This window comes from Python bivittatus, unplaced genomic scaffold (genome assembly GCF_059951505.1).
Source record: "Python bivittatus isolate LINGU-HERP-01145 unplaced genomic scaffold, Pbiv_v1 ctg000980_np1212, whole genome shotgun sequence".
NCBI classification, from domain to species: domain Eukaryota; kingdom Metazoa; phylum Chordata; class Lepidosauria; order Squamata; family Pythonidae; genus Python; species Python bivittatus.
This window is the reverse complement of record NW_028277125.1, coordinates 29,362,902-29,380,244: the sequence shown is the minus strand read 5'-3', so window position 1 is coordinate 29,380,244 and position 17,343 is coordinate 29,362,902. Positions and strand designations below refer to the sequence as shown.

The 17,343-nt window shown below is 35.2% G+C and overlaps 1 protein-coding gene across 6 annotated transcripts in view; it reads left to right on the top strand.

The window, feature by feature from the left end:
• MFF (mitochondrial fission factor) overlaps window positions 1-17,343 on the top strand; it is a 28,712-nt gene that overhangs the window by 4,383 nt on the left and 6,986 nt on the right. For 4 of the 6 annotated variants that reach the window (XM_007420452.3, XM_007420453.3, XM_007420450.3 and 1 more), the window contains 4 exons: window positions 3,287-3,507; window positions 4,094-4,266; window positions 5,699-5,787; window positions 11,758-11,916. In XM_007420452.3, the coding sequence (XP_007420514.1) occupies window positions 3,288-3,507; window positions 4,094-4,266; window positions 5,699-5,787; window positions 11,758-11,916 (641 nt within the window). In that variant the 5' untranslated portion in view covers window position 3,287. The remainder of the gene's footprint in view (window positions 1-3,286; window positions 3,508-4,093; window positions 4,267-5,698; window positions 5,788-11,757; window positions 11,917-17,343) is intronic. The other 2 variants (XM_007420454.3, XM_007420455.3) reach the window with 1 other exon arrangement.

Sequence of the window (17,343 nt, the reverse complement as noted above, 5' to 3'; positions counted from 1 at the left end):
ACCTAAATCTAAAATGAGAGGTTAGATAACATCCATAAGCTAATACCTAAAATGAAGATCCTGAAACCTAAATTTTGTTATTTCCCAGTAATTCTGAAACATGCATGTATTAAATTTTGTTATATTATGTTGCCATTCTGGCATATAGAATGGGCAAAAATCCCAAATCTAAAGTGGTGCAAATTGATTAGGTGATTTTTGCTAGCTAGTAGCAAATGTCATTCTTAAATTTTATGTAATTCTGCTAATAATGTTTTAAAAATAAGTATCAGTGCAGAGGATCTGATTTGGGATCTGATGTATAGGGTGGTGCATTTTAATACTTTGCATTTCCCTATAGTCTTGAATGGATAAATCCTTGTGCTTGTTTTCTGCTTGTTATACAAACTTTCATTGCCAAGCAGGAGTAAGGCAGTGGGCAGCAATGATTTAAGTCCTATAGCTCTTAACCTGAAATCTTATTTGGATTGTTTACTTATTTTAAGTAAGCATTTGGTGGCTGTACTGATTTACAAATTGGGACCGGAAGTTCTGTGGCTAAGCAGTGTCAATAAGTGAGTCACGCCCAATTTTATGATCTTTTTTGCCGTGGTTGTTAAGCAAATCACATGATCATCAAGTGAATCTGGATTACCCCATTGACTTTGCTTGTTGGAAGCCCCCGGGAAAGTCTCAAATGGTGATCATGTGACTCCAGGATGCTGCAACTGTCGAAAATACATGCAGGTTGCCAAGCACCCAGATTTCAATTACATGACCACAGGGATGCTGCGAAGGTCATAAGGGCGAGGACCAGTCATTAGTCACTTTTTGCAGCACCATTGTAACTTTTAATGGTCATTAAATGAATGGTCATAAGTTGAGGACTACCTTTACTGCATTTTCCAATTTTCTTGAAATATACAAACTTCTTGTCTATAGACAAATACTGGTTCTGATATGAAGAGAATTTGAAATACTTTTCCAGGTGATTTTCAGAAATTTAAAATCATACTTCTATAAACATTTATATGCTGCTTTTGAGCCTGTATTCAGCTTGCATCATCAAAGAGAAAAATTCATAATTCATGCTTCAAATTAATTTGAAATTTGTATAGATGTGATTGGAGGAAACATTCATACTTGATTGCAATTATAAAGGGATTGCTTTCGTATATTATAGGTGCTCTTTAGAGGGAAGGTATCTTAAACTCTTAAGGTGTTGGCTACAATGCCAGTATTTTGTTTTGTTTTTCTTTTCTCCTCTTATAAGAACTTAAATTCCATAAAGAAAATCTTGTGGCAAGTTGTGCAGTAGTTTTGCTGCTAAAATAACTATGCCATGTGTTCTTCCTCACACGCAGAGTATATACCACTATGAAATAATGTGTAATGAATTTCAAAATCTGTGCTAAACAGATCAAGGTTCTCTTTGAATAGGAGTAGAAATCGGGGCGGGGCGGGGGGAACCTGCCTGTAATTTTGTTAAGACTGAATTGGATATTTGGTTATATTGTTACGATGATTTTAATCTTTAATCTTTGTACGCTACCCAGAGTCACTGTGAGATGGGCAGTTCTGTAAAACATTTAAATAAATAAATAATTTTATTCTATGGGATTCTGGGCCTGAAGGATACATTCATAACAAATTTGTGGCAGTGATTTTCCTTCCTCACAAAGAGATATTTTGTGTGGGCATATTGGACATTTATAAAAGGCACTTTCTTTTGTTCTACTTAAGATTTTGTTGCACTTTCTTGAACCACATAACAGTCACACTCCAAGAAATGCTGCAACTCAGCCTAAGCTGCAACATGTACACTAGTCTTTTTTAATATTAAAAAAAGGGGCACCTTTGGCCACCTCATAAAGGATCTAGTTTTAATCAAGCCTCTTCTGGATCTAACCCAGCAGATTTCAGTGGGATTATCCTGGTCTGCTTTCTTTCTAATCATAATTGGATGTAGGAGACACTGCACTGAAGTGGTTCTGCTCCTTTCTAGACAGCTATTTTGACTCCATAATATATTTGGTTCAGAAGCCTATAAGGATTCAGTTTATTACTATGTTGTTTTTCACCTGTGTGAAACCATTCAATAAAGTAATGGGGCAGGGACTGGAGTGCCTTAATAACAGTATGCAAATCACATGCAGCTCTATTTCTGCTTTTTGAATTGGGGGAGGGAGGCTAGACTGATCCCTAGCCATGGTATTGGAGTGGGTGGTGCCAACAACTGAAGTTCAGGCCAGAGAAGATAGAAGGTTAATGCATAATTCCACAGTCTATATGAGGGGAATTCAATCTAGTTAGTTACATTCTCCTGGAGAGAATAAGTCCATACATAGCTTGAGAGTATCCCTAGATTTTTCATTGTCAATTAAGGCTAAAGCAAAATCTAATGTACACTCCCTTTTACAAGTCATAGCTAATATTTCAGTTAGAAACTGGTAATCTCCTATTTAATTTCTGCAAAGTTGTGTATTCTGGGCTGTTTTTTAAGACTGCCTAGACACTTAAATTAGCTTAGAATATGGCTGCCATCTGGTACCAGACATGATGCTGGTTATTTCTTGACTGCGCTGACTTGTGATTAGTTTCGGGGCCCAATAAAAATGCCTGATTTTGAGAGATAAATTCTCAAATAGAAGTCTCCTTTCTTAAGTCGTCTAAGTGCCCTTTCACGCCATGGTTCAGAGAACAGGCAAAAGACAGGAACGTTTTTCTTGTGGTTCCATTCTATTCCCAAAAAGCTTGTGTAGTACCTATTTTTCAGTTCCAGGCTTAGGATTTTAAATTTTTTACGCCTTTTAAGTATATTTATATTTTACACAATATATTTAACTGTCTTAAGGTGCAATAGATTTGCATAGGATTGTGATATAAGTCAATAGATGAGACTATGTCAACACTTCTCTACAATCTTTTTGTAGTTAGCATGCTGAAAATTTATGATGTTATTATCTCTGTCATCTGTTTCTAAATTGATTGCTCTGCATTGGCAATTTGCTCCTTAATATTTAATGCTACCCTTCTAAAGAGAGATGATGTGCAGATTTTCCTATATAAAATTGGGATTCCAATGATTAATAGAAAGGACATCTGTAGCAGAAATTTAAATCCAATATTAAATTATAGAGGCATGACTATGTTGTATAAAGTGACTCCGCTGCAATAGAAAACCTTGTATTGTGAAAGTGTCCTTAAAGAAAAAATGCACTTGTTATAATAAGCAATATAAGTCATTGTACACTAAAAACATATGTTACTGTTGATATGTAATTCAAGTTGCTTCATCTCATATTAGGATGAGCACAGCAGCATTCCCATCTCCAGCTGCCGAAATGGCAGAAATGAATCGAATTCAATATGAAATTGAGTATACCGAAGGGATCAACCAGAGAATGAGAGTTCCAGAAAAACTCAAGGTAGCGCCTCCAAATGCAGACCTTGAGCAAGGTTGTCCTGAAGGAGGGCTTCCAAATGCCAGTGTAACAATGCAGGTGCCAGAACGGATTGTAGTGGCAGGTAAGTTTAGCTTTAGACCAGGATTTCTTAACCTAATTATCCTTGTGATACACTTCAGGGGGTCCATTTCAATGGGAAAAAAAATATTCTTTTTTCACATATATTACATGTATTACATGTTTATTTTTAAGTACTCTGATCATTGTATTTGAGCATATCTGATTTCCTTTGCAACACAGTCTACATCTATGTCTTTTATGCATTTAAATACATTTATCTGAGAAGGGGTCTGTAGATGTCACCAGTTTTTCAATGGGAATCATGGCACAAAAAAGTTAAGAACCCTTTCTTTGGATGAAAGGAGTATTGTCAGCTCTGCATCTAGCTACTGTATATTGTATGTGTAGTGTGTAGTTTATATTATAAAAAATTGCCATTTAGAAATGGTGTCTATAGACCAATATTATGTAAGGATTTCAAAAATATCACCTACAGTCACTAGATATCTTATACTTAGGATCACCCAGTAAATTTATATTTGAAGTTAGATATAAAGCTGATTCACCATGTTTCTGCAGTCTATCCATTAAAGCTCAGTGAATAACTTGTTAATGTATTCTTGACTTGAAAATTAACTTTCTTGCAGGTAATAGTGAAGACATTCCACTTTCTAGGCCCCCAGATCTAGATCTTCTACAGTCAACTCCATTCAAGCCTCTGTCACTGAAAACACCTCCCCGTGTTATTTCCCTTAGTGATCGTCCACTAGATTTTCTGGACCTAGAGAGACCTCCTCCTCAAACTCCTCAGAATGAAGAGGCTAGTATACTTTCTGCCTTAATAATACCACATTTTAATATTTTATTAAATGAAAAACAAGAAATTGAAAATTTTCTGCATGATAATCCTGTTCAGAATACAGGTAGTTCTCAAGTTATAAAGGCAATTGGGACAGAATTTCCATCGCTAAGCAATGCGGTCATAAAGTGCAATGTCACGTGATCGCATCGCTTAGTGATGGTAATTCCTGCAGTCCCCGTTGCCATTCTTAACCAAGAATCGTGGGCCATTAAGCAAGCACCTCCTCACAACTTCCAGCTGGCTTCCAACAACCAAAGTCAGTGGGGAAGCCAACAAGAAGTTGCAAGTCCCAGGCGGTTTGCAAGCAGGTCAGCAGGCAGGTAAATGGCTGTTGCCAGGTGAGGGAGGGTGCACAACGTTGCATGAGTGGCGGGGGAAGCATGGCAGGAGTGTGGTGGGGCTACGGATGGCTGCTGCTGGGTGAGAGAGGGTGCACGAGGGTGCATGAGTGGCCGGGGAAGATGTACAAGTGGCTGGGGAGGCACAGTGGAAGCATAGTGAGTGCAGAGGGGCTGGGGGAGGGTATGCAGGTGGGGGAGACTTACCCAAGCAACTTGTGACCTTCTCTGCCGGCTTCCCCATTGACTTTACTTGTGGGAAGCTGGCAGGGAAGATCACAAATTGTAATTGTGATGCGGTACAGTACAACCATCGTAAGTGTGAGTCAGTTGCCATGTGCCCAGATTGAGATCACTTAACTGTGGGGGTGCTGGGACAACTGGAACTTTGAGGACTGGTTGTAACCACTGCTTGTTCAGCACCATTATAACTTCATATGGTCACTGAACGAATGGTCATTAATAACAGAATCTTGAAACTTAATGAAGATTCTTTTTCCCATCTTATACCAAAGAAAATCAGGATGGGGTAATCTTGAATTTTTTTTCCTCACCCCTTCCTATCTGTCTGGTCTATGTTGATGTTTACATAATGGTCATTGAATTTCTTCTTCAAGGCTATCTCCATACTCCTCAGCGTTAGGAATCCTGATTCATATGAAATGCTAAACGAGATTTCCTGGTTACTTTAGCCACTTCTGGTGACAGAAGTAATCGAGCAGGAACAATCAGGCAGTGTGTATTAGCACATTTACTCACTTCCAATAAGCTGAAATTTCTCAGAATTCTTACAATTATATTTGAATCTGCACATTTAATTGTATATGAATCTGGCTTACAGTTATAAGTGAATCTGCGCATTTTTAAAATCATGACTGGCTAAAATATAGGTGGATCGTTGGATGTATGAAATAAAGAGCTTATAAAAGAGGGATATAAAATCCAGTGTTTAAAAGGCTTGCATTACTAAAAGCCAGTAGTCTTATTAGATTTACTTGGTTACTAATGCTATACAGTGAAATACTATTTTTTTTTTTTTTTTTTTTTTGCAGATTAGATCAGTAGGAAGGCTGAAACGAGAACGTTCCATGAGTGAAAATGCAACTCGTCAGAATGGCCAGTTGATGAGAAATGAAACAGTGTGAGTAGAGAAGGATTATGAATGCATCTGTAGATGAAAATTGATGTATGTGTTTTTTCTTAATTCTTGGTTAGGAAATGCCTTCAAATGATTATTTCATCTGTTTACAGCACTTTGATATTAGCCTTGAGGCTGAAAAGTGATCTTATCTTTTTGTAAATAATGCACTGAAAAAGTTAAAGGGCTACAGCTGCTATTTTTAATTTTGTTTTTTGGGGGGGAATATTAACCAATTTGTTATTAACTGTAAAATGAATTTCTTTGCTCTCATTTTTGTAATGTACAAGGAATGATATTAGGCAGTTCCTATAATATTTTACAGCAGAATTTGGTGCTTTTTTAAAAAAAATGCATCCATATTTTTGCTTCATAACAACAAATTCAGACTAGACAACTTAAGCACTCAATAATCTCTTGATTTCATTAGGATAAACCACATGTATGATGTCCTGTGGTATATTGCAACCTTGGATCTTTAAAACATACTTAAACCATAGTATCCATGGATACCTCCCTGGTGTCCAGCACATTCTTTATTTTATTTTTAGATGTTCTAATTACATAAAAAGGAGAGCTAGGTGTGGCACCTTTAGCCCCATTTTCCCCCAAGAATATCTATATGGCCCACAAACTCACTTTTAGAAAATAAAAGTAGTGGATATTGATAGCCCAGTGCTTTGTTTGGGAGCATGCAGTTCCCCAGCAAAGACAACAAATGTGTTAGGGGATGTTATAGGAGTCCAGAGGGACATGGCAGCAACTTTACCTGTTTGTTTTTGTAAAATGGATGTTTTCTGACTGGCTGTGCCCATCATGACAGCCATTTTATGAATATGCAAGCCATCCCACATTGGCAACCATTTTAAGAGCATGCCCCCAATGTGCTGTTAATATTCTAGGTGTTTCCCTAGCTCCCCAAAATTGTCTACCTCTGCTTTAAAATCTAGATCCAGTGGCACAAATGCAAACAGTGTAGAGCTTTGTGACATATTTCAGCGATTGAACCCTTGTCTCCTTTAAACCTTAAAGGCCTGGCTCTTTCCCCAGGCTTTGGGCTAGGCTAGGGTGGGATGTTGACTCCCCCTCTGAAGGGTTGTATGTTTGTTCTATTGGGATAACCATGTCCCTTTTCTGTTCTCTCTTATGATGTTTTAACCCTTTGTACACCACCAGAGGCAGTGTTGGGCAACCTTAGAAACATGAAAAATGAAGAAATTCATTTGTTCATTCATTTAACAAACTGTTGAGTATCAGTTTCTAGGACTATCTAGAGATCCCAATTCTAAGAACAAAATGTAATTTGGAGCACATGTAGCACCTTAAACCAGGCCCCTTCAACAAAATAGCCTTTTCCTGGGATGGCTTATCAATTGTGGAGGGCAACATGAGCTGAGGAAAAGTCACAGCAGCTATAACGAATTCTTAACAGGTACTATGCACATACCCATCTCTGCAGACTCTATCTGTTTCTTTTAACCTCCTGTTATTTAGGTAAGCAATGATTTCAGCTTCCAACCAAAACTGATGAAAAAAGGAGTAATTTCTCAATGGTTTTCCCTCTTGTTTCTCTTCACCTGCAGTTGGGGAAAAGCAGGGAGGAGGAAACTAGATGGAGCAACTAGTTGGTCTCCTCTGTGTGTGAGGCATATTTAAATATATTATATTCAAAGGATAAGCAGTCCACAGATATAAATAAACTAAGATGTGATAGAAGATGACAGCCCTCTATTCATGAAAGTCAGTCCAGTCAAAGGTAAAGAACCATAAGATAAAAAAAGCAGGAATCGTGAGGTTGCCTGCCAGCATTTGGACTGAGCAGCCATATCAGTCATCTGATCTGTGGTGAGGTATATTGTATTGTATGCATTAGACATTATTTCTAAATTTGTCTTTTGTGCTAATATGTATTTTTTTTCCTGTTGGTGTCACTTTTTTTTTTGCAAGCAAATTATTCATAAATATGTATCAATTTTCTAAATACATCTGTGGTCATTACAGAGAATTCTATCCTTTCTCTTCTTCACATGACATCCTAGTGTTTCAATGAGATATTTTACACAGCTAAAATGATAGGCTATTTCTTCTCAAGCCTGTGTTCAAAGGCCTTCAGTTTTTATTTATGTGTTAATCTTCAATTTTAGATATATAAACTGTTATCCATTATTGTCCTAATTTATTGTGCAACATTTTGACAAATACCCATGTTCTTCCCCTTTGAGAGATGCTTATCTATATATTTGTGGTTGGAATTGTTCTGTGTTCTAGTATGTGAACTATGACATGAGATTCTAGCATGTTAGTTGTAACAATGAAAAATTCTGTGTCCAAACCTTACCAGCTCTAGAAGAATTCGTTTAGTTCCATTTTTTTCTACATAAAGAACAATATTCTTTATTGTTCGTCATATAAAGAACAATATTCTTTATACGTTGTCATCATTGCATTTGTCACACAGTAGTGTGTGTAAGTGTCTCACCTGATCATCTTTTGACATATACTGGTTCTTAAATGCTCCCCCAAACTGATAATAACTAGATACAAGAAGTGATGAGCAATAATGATGCCTTTCTTGCTAATTAATTTAAAGAGGACACTTTCCAGATAATAGCACTGTTATTCATAATAGCACCATCTTGAAACTGACCAGAGAATGAAAATGTCACGGTACTAGTCACCTTTTATAGCTAAAAATGAAATGTAAGCAGTTTCACTAACAATTGATTATTCACTGTTTACTGCATTCTGTCAACATGGTTTAGCTGTATTATCTGAAATGAAGTTCATTAAATTGTATTGAAGTATGTAGCATCTTTAATTTATAGATACATTGTGTGTGTGTGTGTGTGTATGTTTGTAATAAAATTAGATATGAGCATTAATTCATCTTATGGGTAAATTCAGGAAATACTTTTTTTTTCTCCCCAAATAAACATTATGCCCTGATTGGACAAATTTCTTCATAAATAGTAACTAGCTGGGTTGGAAGAGAGACAGTGTTTATATTTTCCTTTCCACAACTAAGATAGGTCTATCCTAGCTTTCAGGGGTGTTGCTGTTGTTATATTTTACCCCACCTTTTTTATATATAACTCAAGGTGGTGACTTGAGGGTTGTCAAGTATTCTTTCATGTGCCTAATACAGGTCTGTTTAGAAAAATCCAACATGTGTAGTTTGAATCATATCTTTGATTCCTTAATCTTTGGGTCTCAGTGGTTTTGAACAAGTCCATACACTTTAGAGTTTATGGCCATACATTCTGTACAAATATTATATAAATTCAAGGACACCTATTAGCTTTGAGGCTAAACAGGTAGTGTGCAGAGTCAGATTTACTTCCTCAATATATACAGCTTCTACTTGTAAAGAAGTTTACTGATGTAAAACTGTTTGAAACAAATTATGAGAAATGGTGCGTTTTGTATAATTATTTTAGAAAAGTTGGCTGCATTAAACTAATAATTAAAAACTGAAGCTTCATTAATACAGCTGGAGTGGGGAGGAGAAATATAGAACAGTTTTGTGCAGAGAGCCCAGTCTTGGCTTGATAAATTATTTTTTGCATTAAATTGCTATAGGAAGTAATTGCATATAAATAACATTTCTTTTTGGAACTTCAAATGAGAAGTATTATGTACATGCTTCTATGTTTAATTTTTACAGTTATGAGGAATTTGGTATTGCATGTTAGTGTTAATATTGTTTGTTCCTTCATAACTGCCTTTATGTAAATGATTCCTAAGTCAATCAATATGTGTATGCTCCTTAAAGTACATGTCATGCCAAAACCTGGGGAATTCATTAATTCATAGCAGAGCATTGCTTTGCTTGTATTGGGTTCAGTGTTCACTTTCCACAAAGGCAGATTAAAAAAATCTCAGTAATTCTTGAGAGCCAATGCCAATCAAAATAAATAGTACTAAGCTAAGTGAACCAATGACTTGGTTTAACATAAATTCATTTACTTTGTTCTCACATGTATCTTTGTTGTGAATTTTAGTGTCAGACTTCTGTTGTTTCAAACACTGTGTGTATATATAGTAATCAACCTTGCAGAGTCTCATGGGGAAATATTTGTGATAATAAAGCAATAAATGAGGTGTGCAAGGGGTTTTTAATGTATGAACTCATTTACTCAGCTGAAAATTAAGTCCTACAGGTGAGGCCAAGTTGAAAACAATTTTTAATTTATATCATATATTACTGTACTGAGAAACTTAAGAAAGAGTCATTGTCCCTCCAGCAAAAACTATTACCAAGAGCCTTATTTATTTTTCTTTGGGTTGTTTTTAGACCAATAGATAGCAGATTTCTCCAGGTGGAAAATAGGAAATAGAGGAATAAATATACAAATAATTAATCCAATTTAAAACATAGCAGAAAAATGAAATAGCTTAAAAATGAAACTTAGCTGAAAGAATAGTAGGGGCTGCAGTGTAATTTAGGCCTCAAAACAAGCAAACAGAAAGGTCATAGTCTGATATCAAATGACATCAAGATTACAATCCATTTTAAGAATTCATTAAATTTAACTGATAAAAGGAATATTTTAAATATTTTAAAGTTGGATTGTCTGTCACCAGAAAATGAATATATAAATATTATATTTACCTGAAAGAAAGATGGCCCAGAATTTAAGTTGAATTGCACCTCCCAAGAAAGAATTAAACAGAAAAGAAAATCTGCCTCCACTATCGTATTCTCAATTAATCTAAGTTAAACCAAGATCAGTTATGTGAAAAAAATAGTGTTTCAGGTAAATCCTGTAATAAATCCAATAAACATCATTTGTAGGCCATGTATTTGCTTAGCATAGTTAGCTGCTAGTGATTTTCAAAGTCATAAGTTCAGAGAAATCTGCAAAACTAAGCATATTTCTTTGGAAGAATGTTCTTGTTTTCATTTATATATTATTCAGGATTGTCACAGCAGCTTTTCCAGCTTGTCCGCTGTGTTAAACATGAGTAGAAGCTGTCCACATTAATACGGCTATAATTTCTGTATGTAATCTAAATATAATCCTCCTCCTAAAGTGTTCAGTTTATTGATCAGAACCTCTTTGTATAAAATATAAAATGCAGTCTTAGTTTAGGATCTCCAGTAGAAACATTCGCAAATAACTAAATAGCAAATGCCCATTCTGCCCATAATTCTTGAAAGATTTTGCTTCAGAATAAATACTTGAATGTATTTTGCTTATTTGGGATGTGTCTAGATGTTATGATCAGTGCCTTTGCTGTCTTACTTCTCTCTTTTGCAGTCTCTTTATTCTCATAATCTCCACAAAACTTTTTTTTTTTTTTTTTTTGCAAAAAGTAATTGTCATTATAGTTTTACCTAAACTTCATTTCTGGGAACAGTTTCAGAATACCTCCCTTCTACAGTTTCAAAATAACTTCAATATTTGAGCCTGTGGTATTTTATACAGTGGATTTTAGCCAAAATCACATGCTTTGCAGAATGTCATTCCTATAAGAAACACTGCATGTGCTGTGTCATCTCTTTGCCTGCAAATGTTTCTCTCCTCTCCCATTGAGATAGAGGGGGTTATTATCAGACATATATGAAAAACTGGGATCAATCTTCTGATAAACTAGTTATAATTAAATTAAATATTATGGGTTTCAGTAAGTCTCCCAATAGGTCAGAATCTACCTCTGGTATTCATTAAAGAGTGATTTTGTGTTTGTGTTTTGAAAACAGAATTGTATTTTATCATGCATATTGTATACTTAGTATAGTAAGTTTTCAGTAATAGTAGATCTATACCAATACCAATTTTCTATTTTTACTGAAAGTTTTTCAGGTTCCTTTTAAATTCTATTTGATAATATTTTACTTATTTATGGTAAAGGTGTAAAAAACTGGAACCAATTTAATTTTTCAGCAAGGGTTGATAGAGAAAACTTTTTTTTCTATCTGAAACCTGACACTAGTGTTTCTCTCTCCATTTGCTATGCTTGCACAAACAGCGTGACACCATCACCTCAACAGGTTCGTGTCTGCTCTCCCCAAAAGTTTTCTGAAGATGGATCTAGTCTTTACTCTGCTCGGGGCATTTTGTCGCTTATCCAGTCTTCTACCCGTAGGGCTTACCAGCAAGTCTTGGATGTGCTGGATGAAAACCGCAGGTGATTGGCCATCACAGATTCTGCCAATTTACTGCTTTTTACTTCCATTTAATTTTCTAGTTTATTAATTTTGATTTTTAAAAAAATACACAGCGTAAAATTAATAATTTTCATGTCTTTTTCTTTTTAGTATTTATGAATGACATTTCCAAAATTCACATTTCATGGGGCTTAGTTTTCTCGCTTATTTGGACAAAATGATCATCTGAGTAGCCAGTTAAAATTCCTCTCTCCCTTAGTAGAGATCAGGAAGAAAAGAGAAACAGGGCAACAAATACAGCTATACAATCCAAGATAATATGTTCTTTTACGTTCTCTTGATACAGTGGGAGAGCTTTTGTTCTTTTTAACTGACTTTGGGAGTACAAAATACTCTCTCATTGTAGTATGGTAGTGTTAGAATTTTTTATAAAGTAGATGTTCAAGACCCATTAATGTTGAAGGAGATCCAAATTAAAAATATATTCTGATACTGAATTTAACTGAGCAATCTCTCCAGCTTCTATAACTCTTGTTGGAAAAATGCCTATAGTAATTTCTTCCTGAAAGTTGCATGAAGAAGACAGCCTATGCGGTTTACATGCATGATTTCCAAAAGCTCTGAGTTACTTTTTTTGTTACCTGTTGTCAGCCCATTAATTAACGAGGAAGGTGTCAAATATTAACCTGTGTCTTGAGGTTTTATTTGTTATATAGTAAGAGCTATTACTGCCACATGTCCTAAATAATTAATTACATTTTCCCATACCAAAAGGTCCAAAAGCTTATTTTTCATGCAGATTGCACCTGTTTCTGAATCCAGTAATGTTTGGGCTTCTCTTGGGAGGCAAATCAAAGGTTTTCTATTGCATTCTCTTATGTGAGAGGGCTCAGCAGTAATAGAACTTTCGTTTAACAGTCCTATGGTTCTCTGACTCCTGAGTATTTTTACTAAGGATTCAACGTCCATTCTTGACAAAAACATTTTTAACACCAAGAGCCACACTGGAATCAAGTTAGGCTTCAATCATTGGTTTTCTGATTTATTTATTTATTTATTTATTTATATTTATTTATTAAATTTCTCAACTGCCCATCTCCCCCCAATGGGGGAACTCTGGGTGATTCACAACAAGCATTAGAACATAAAATATATAAACACATAAAACCTTAGTTTAAAACATTACTAAAAAGAAGAAGGAGAGACCAAGAGGATGAAAAATCTGAGGCTGAAGGCAGAAGGGCTCCCAGTTGACATTATAATGGCTTTCAAAAGCAATACAACCTATTACCAATTCTATTGGAACATATTTCTGTAGTGATTACCCTGATCTAGAACTCTGTTGTGCCACATATCAGAAGCAGCTCACTTATTTTATACTTTGAAGTGTAATAATTTTGTGATTTTATTTAAAATAGTCAAATCCTACTTTTCTACATTAAAAACAAAGTGTCTTGCAGATAAGTACCATAGACGTAGGTACATCTACATCCATTTCTCCCAGATTAAGATAAAGAGTCTTAAAATATTTTCTCAATATTTTGAAAATCATGTTTTTAAATTTTGTAAATCAATTAGACATAATCCAACCATTGGTAAAGTAATAATAAGGCCTTGAGAAATATTCAGAATTCTAAAGAAAATTTCTCTTTATAACTTATCTCAAAGTTCATTTTAAAAATGAACTTTGGAAAATAGTATTTTATACTATTTTCTTTTAAACCCACCTTTTTGGTGAAATAAAACTTTTAAAATTTGCATGTAGGAATGTGAAATTTGGAAAATTTATTACTTGCATGGCTACAGTTGCTGATTGTTTCATAGTATTTTAATCTATAGAGTTGCTTTTATTTTATTTAAAAGTAGTTTTTAAAACTGTAATGCAGTTTTTTTTAGTTACTGAATGTTGGTTTTCTTACACTCCCTAAAACTCTTGGTTTTTGTTCTGTTTCTGTTTCTGTTTTATTTTTCTTTTAAAGTATTTTCTGACTCCTGCATATCCCATCCCTGCTTTACGTAACTACAGTATGTTCTGTTGTCAATTAAAATGTTGATTATTTATCATAGCTAATTTAATCATATGGTAAAGTACTTTCTAACATTTCTTTCCTGAAAAACTCCCTTTGAGGAACTCAATCATTTTGGAGTGTCTAGGACTCAAATATGAACTTGATATAAGTTTTTGCTGTCTTGAAAAAAATTCAATGTATCTACTCTGTATGAAAGACATCTATAATCTGGATATTACTCTTATGTCCAAAACTGTAGTAGTGAACAGCAGTGTTACTGGATAATCTAAAAGAGATAAATTCTTCCTGTCATGTTGTCTGTCTACTATTTATATCATCTAGCTTGGGCAAGTGTTTTATTACATATATTTCATTACAAACCTTTCAATATATCTTTGGCTCTAGATATATTTTTCATTGTAAAGTATGACACACTTCTTTTAATCTTTAATGTAAGCTGCTCAGAGAACACAGACTATTGGTCATAGAAATATAATCAAGTAAAAGGTCTACAAGGTCTTATTAAGGATTAGGGTAGATATGTATTTAAGATTTAAGTTAAATAAATTGCAAGTTGGAACTCAAATATGCTTATAGGAGAGTAACTCTTATTGCTTAAAGTGGGACTTACTTCCACCTTCATTTCCATACAACTGTGGTCACTTGTTGAAAAACTAGGCAATAAGAGCATTGTGAGTAAATATGTATGACCTTTTAGAAGTAGATAGAATAGATCTGAGCTCACGTATTTCTGGCTTTTAGATAAGAATAAGCTAGAGATTAAATATGCTTCTCTTTTTTGGAAGACATGCTGCATTTGATGGAAAGAAAATTACAATTTATAATTAAACTGGAGGAAATTTGAACATAAATCTGTCCTTGAATGTTGATACTTGAAGTGGTACTACCTGAAGTTTTGTTAGTGATGAATTGATAACTATATTATCAAGTCAGTATTCTAAAAGCAAATGGAGCCATATCTTAGGTATAGACTATAGCAGTTGCATGCAGGTCTTTCTTTGTCCAGTTCCTAGCATCTCCTGTTAAAATGTCTCAGGCACATGCTGGGGAATGACTTCTGATTGGCAACTTCATTTATGCCTCCATTTGCACATTTGCTTTTCAGCTGCCTCCCTATTTTTTTTCCCAAATAAAATTGGAAAAAATAAAATTGGATTTTTTTTTTATCTTATAAATTTGTAGAACCAATAAATGTTGTAATGGTTTATGTTTCTCTTCAAATGTCCTCTCACTGTAGAACTAACCTGTAATGCTACTTTACATACGAAACTAAGATTAGCAGCAGCCACTGGAAATCCTTCAGATATACTACCGAAGGCTTACTAGTTACTGTATAAGATACACTTTCATGAACAGTATGGTGGTTCAAAGCGTTTGAAAAAGTTGTTTCTCAATGTGCGGGATGTGTATGCACTCATGCAGAGAGACCTGGGAGTAGTTTCCAAAGCATTCCTGCAAGCCTCGCAAATGATGTAGCGTGACTTTGAAAAAGTCACATTTTTGCCCTCTTTCTATTCAAGCTCCTGGTAACATACAGTAGTGGTTGTTTCAGTTCCAGCTAAGTTTTGCAAGTACAATTCACAGATACATTCCATTGTGAAAAATATCTTCTTCATTCTCTGATGATAAGACAGCCAGTGGTGGTTAGGGTGTTAACCATTTTTTTTTAATGAACTGCAACTTTTAGCCTCAGAGCAACTGTAAAGTGTTCATGTGTGCAGATTAGAATGCAAGCTTAACATATACATGCCCTACTCATAGCCCTTTGTCCTAATTTGAGAGTTAAAGAGGGCTTAAAGAGATCAGTGACAGGTTTTGAATGGCAGCAGCGTCTGCTTGTTTCCCTCTAGCAGATAAATCTATGATCTTCTTATGTTCAGTCCTCTCCTAGCACTCAAACCATATCCTCTGAATTGGTTAGTTATTGTCCATTGGCAATCTTCATCCTTTTCTGTCATCTTCAGCACAATTCTTCAGATGGTGCCAAACAATTCTTTTCAGGAGTGCAAGCCACAACACGCAAGCAAGATATGTTTTGTGCTTTTTATAGGATGCTTTACACAAGGCTAGTTAATGAAGTTTTCTGCTTTTAACAGAAGTACAGAATTCCATATTTCCAATAGCTAAAGCCTGCTATATGTTCATTTCCCCAGTTAGGTGGCAGCATCTAGCCAACCTAGACTGATCTTGAAAAGCAAAGCAGGGGCAGACCCTGTTGGTACTTGGTAAGCCTATGCTTGAACTGACATTCATGCCATAGAAGCAACATAATTCTCTTTACCTCAGTGAAGCAATTCACATTGCTTCAAATCAGGCCAGTGCTGCAGGAAAGTCTCTACTTAGTCTTCTCTCCCAGCACAGGCCCAAATGCTTCTAGGCTGGATGGGTTTGGCACACATTACAGGATTCAGTGTGCACTGAAGCCATCTAACCTTGAAAACTTTAGGGGTATATCAAGGTGTCTTCAGACTGGGTAATTCAGGGCAAACTCCACAGACTCACAGAAATTCTGGCTAATACTGTGGGAGAGTTCTCAGTCTTCTCCTGCAGTGCTCACCAAAGGATCCTCCCAGACTCTGCAGGAAAGTGTAAGCTCTGCAGGAAAAGGCTGGGAGCATTGTGAAGCAGAGAAACATGGTTGCTTTGCTCTTAGAACCGAGGGAGACACTTTGTAAAACACTTTCAAGGGAGTGGTCGCTCAAACCTTGAAGCAACACACCCCTTCAAAGATTTGTACAGCCTAGTTCTTGGATGGGGGCAATATCAAATTTCTAGGCTAAATTGGGACATTGAAAAACTTCTCAAAAGGTGGCAGTGGCAAACCACTTCTGTATTGTTACCAACGTGAACTTCATGGACATGTTGGTAAATTAAATGTCCATGAAGTTACCAGAAGTCAACCTTGATTTGGAGTTTTTACTTTTCAATTTATATTAAATGGTAGATATTTATGGCTTCTAGAGTGACAGTTTAAACTGAATCCACATTACTTGTGAACATGAATGTTCTTGTGTTCATTGTCTTTTCAACAGAATTCTCTGATATATTATTTAAAGCATAAATTATTCAAAAGCCAATTTTGAGAAATAGCTACTTTTCAAACTAAAAGGTTATATTAAGTACGTGCTTTAAGTCTTACAAAAATGTCACATGATGTCTTAGCAGTTGATGTGTTTAGCGATTTGTATTTGCCATTATTTTTCTTTACTCTGAGTAAGATTTCTTGGAAGATGGTGATGCTATGTCATAGGTTTTTATGAAGAAATTTGAAATAATATTTTAAAAAATTATTCTCTCTCTAAGTGAAAATATGAGCATGTACATTTATTGTTAGTTTGTATTAAAATTTTGGGGTGCTCAAAAGCTTAAGATACATCGTTCCAGGCATTTTTAGATTTTAATTTTATGTGAATTAAA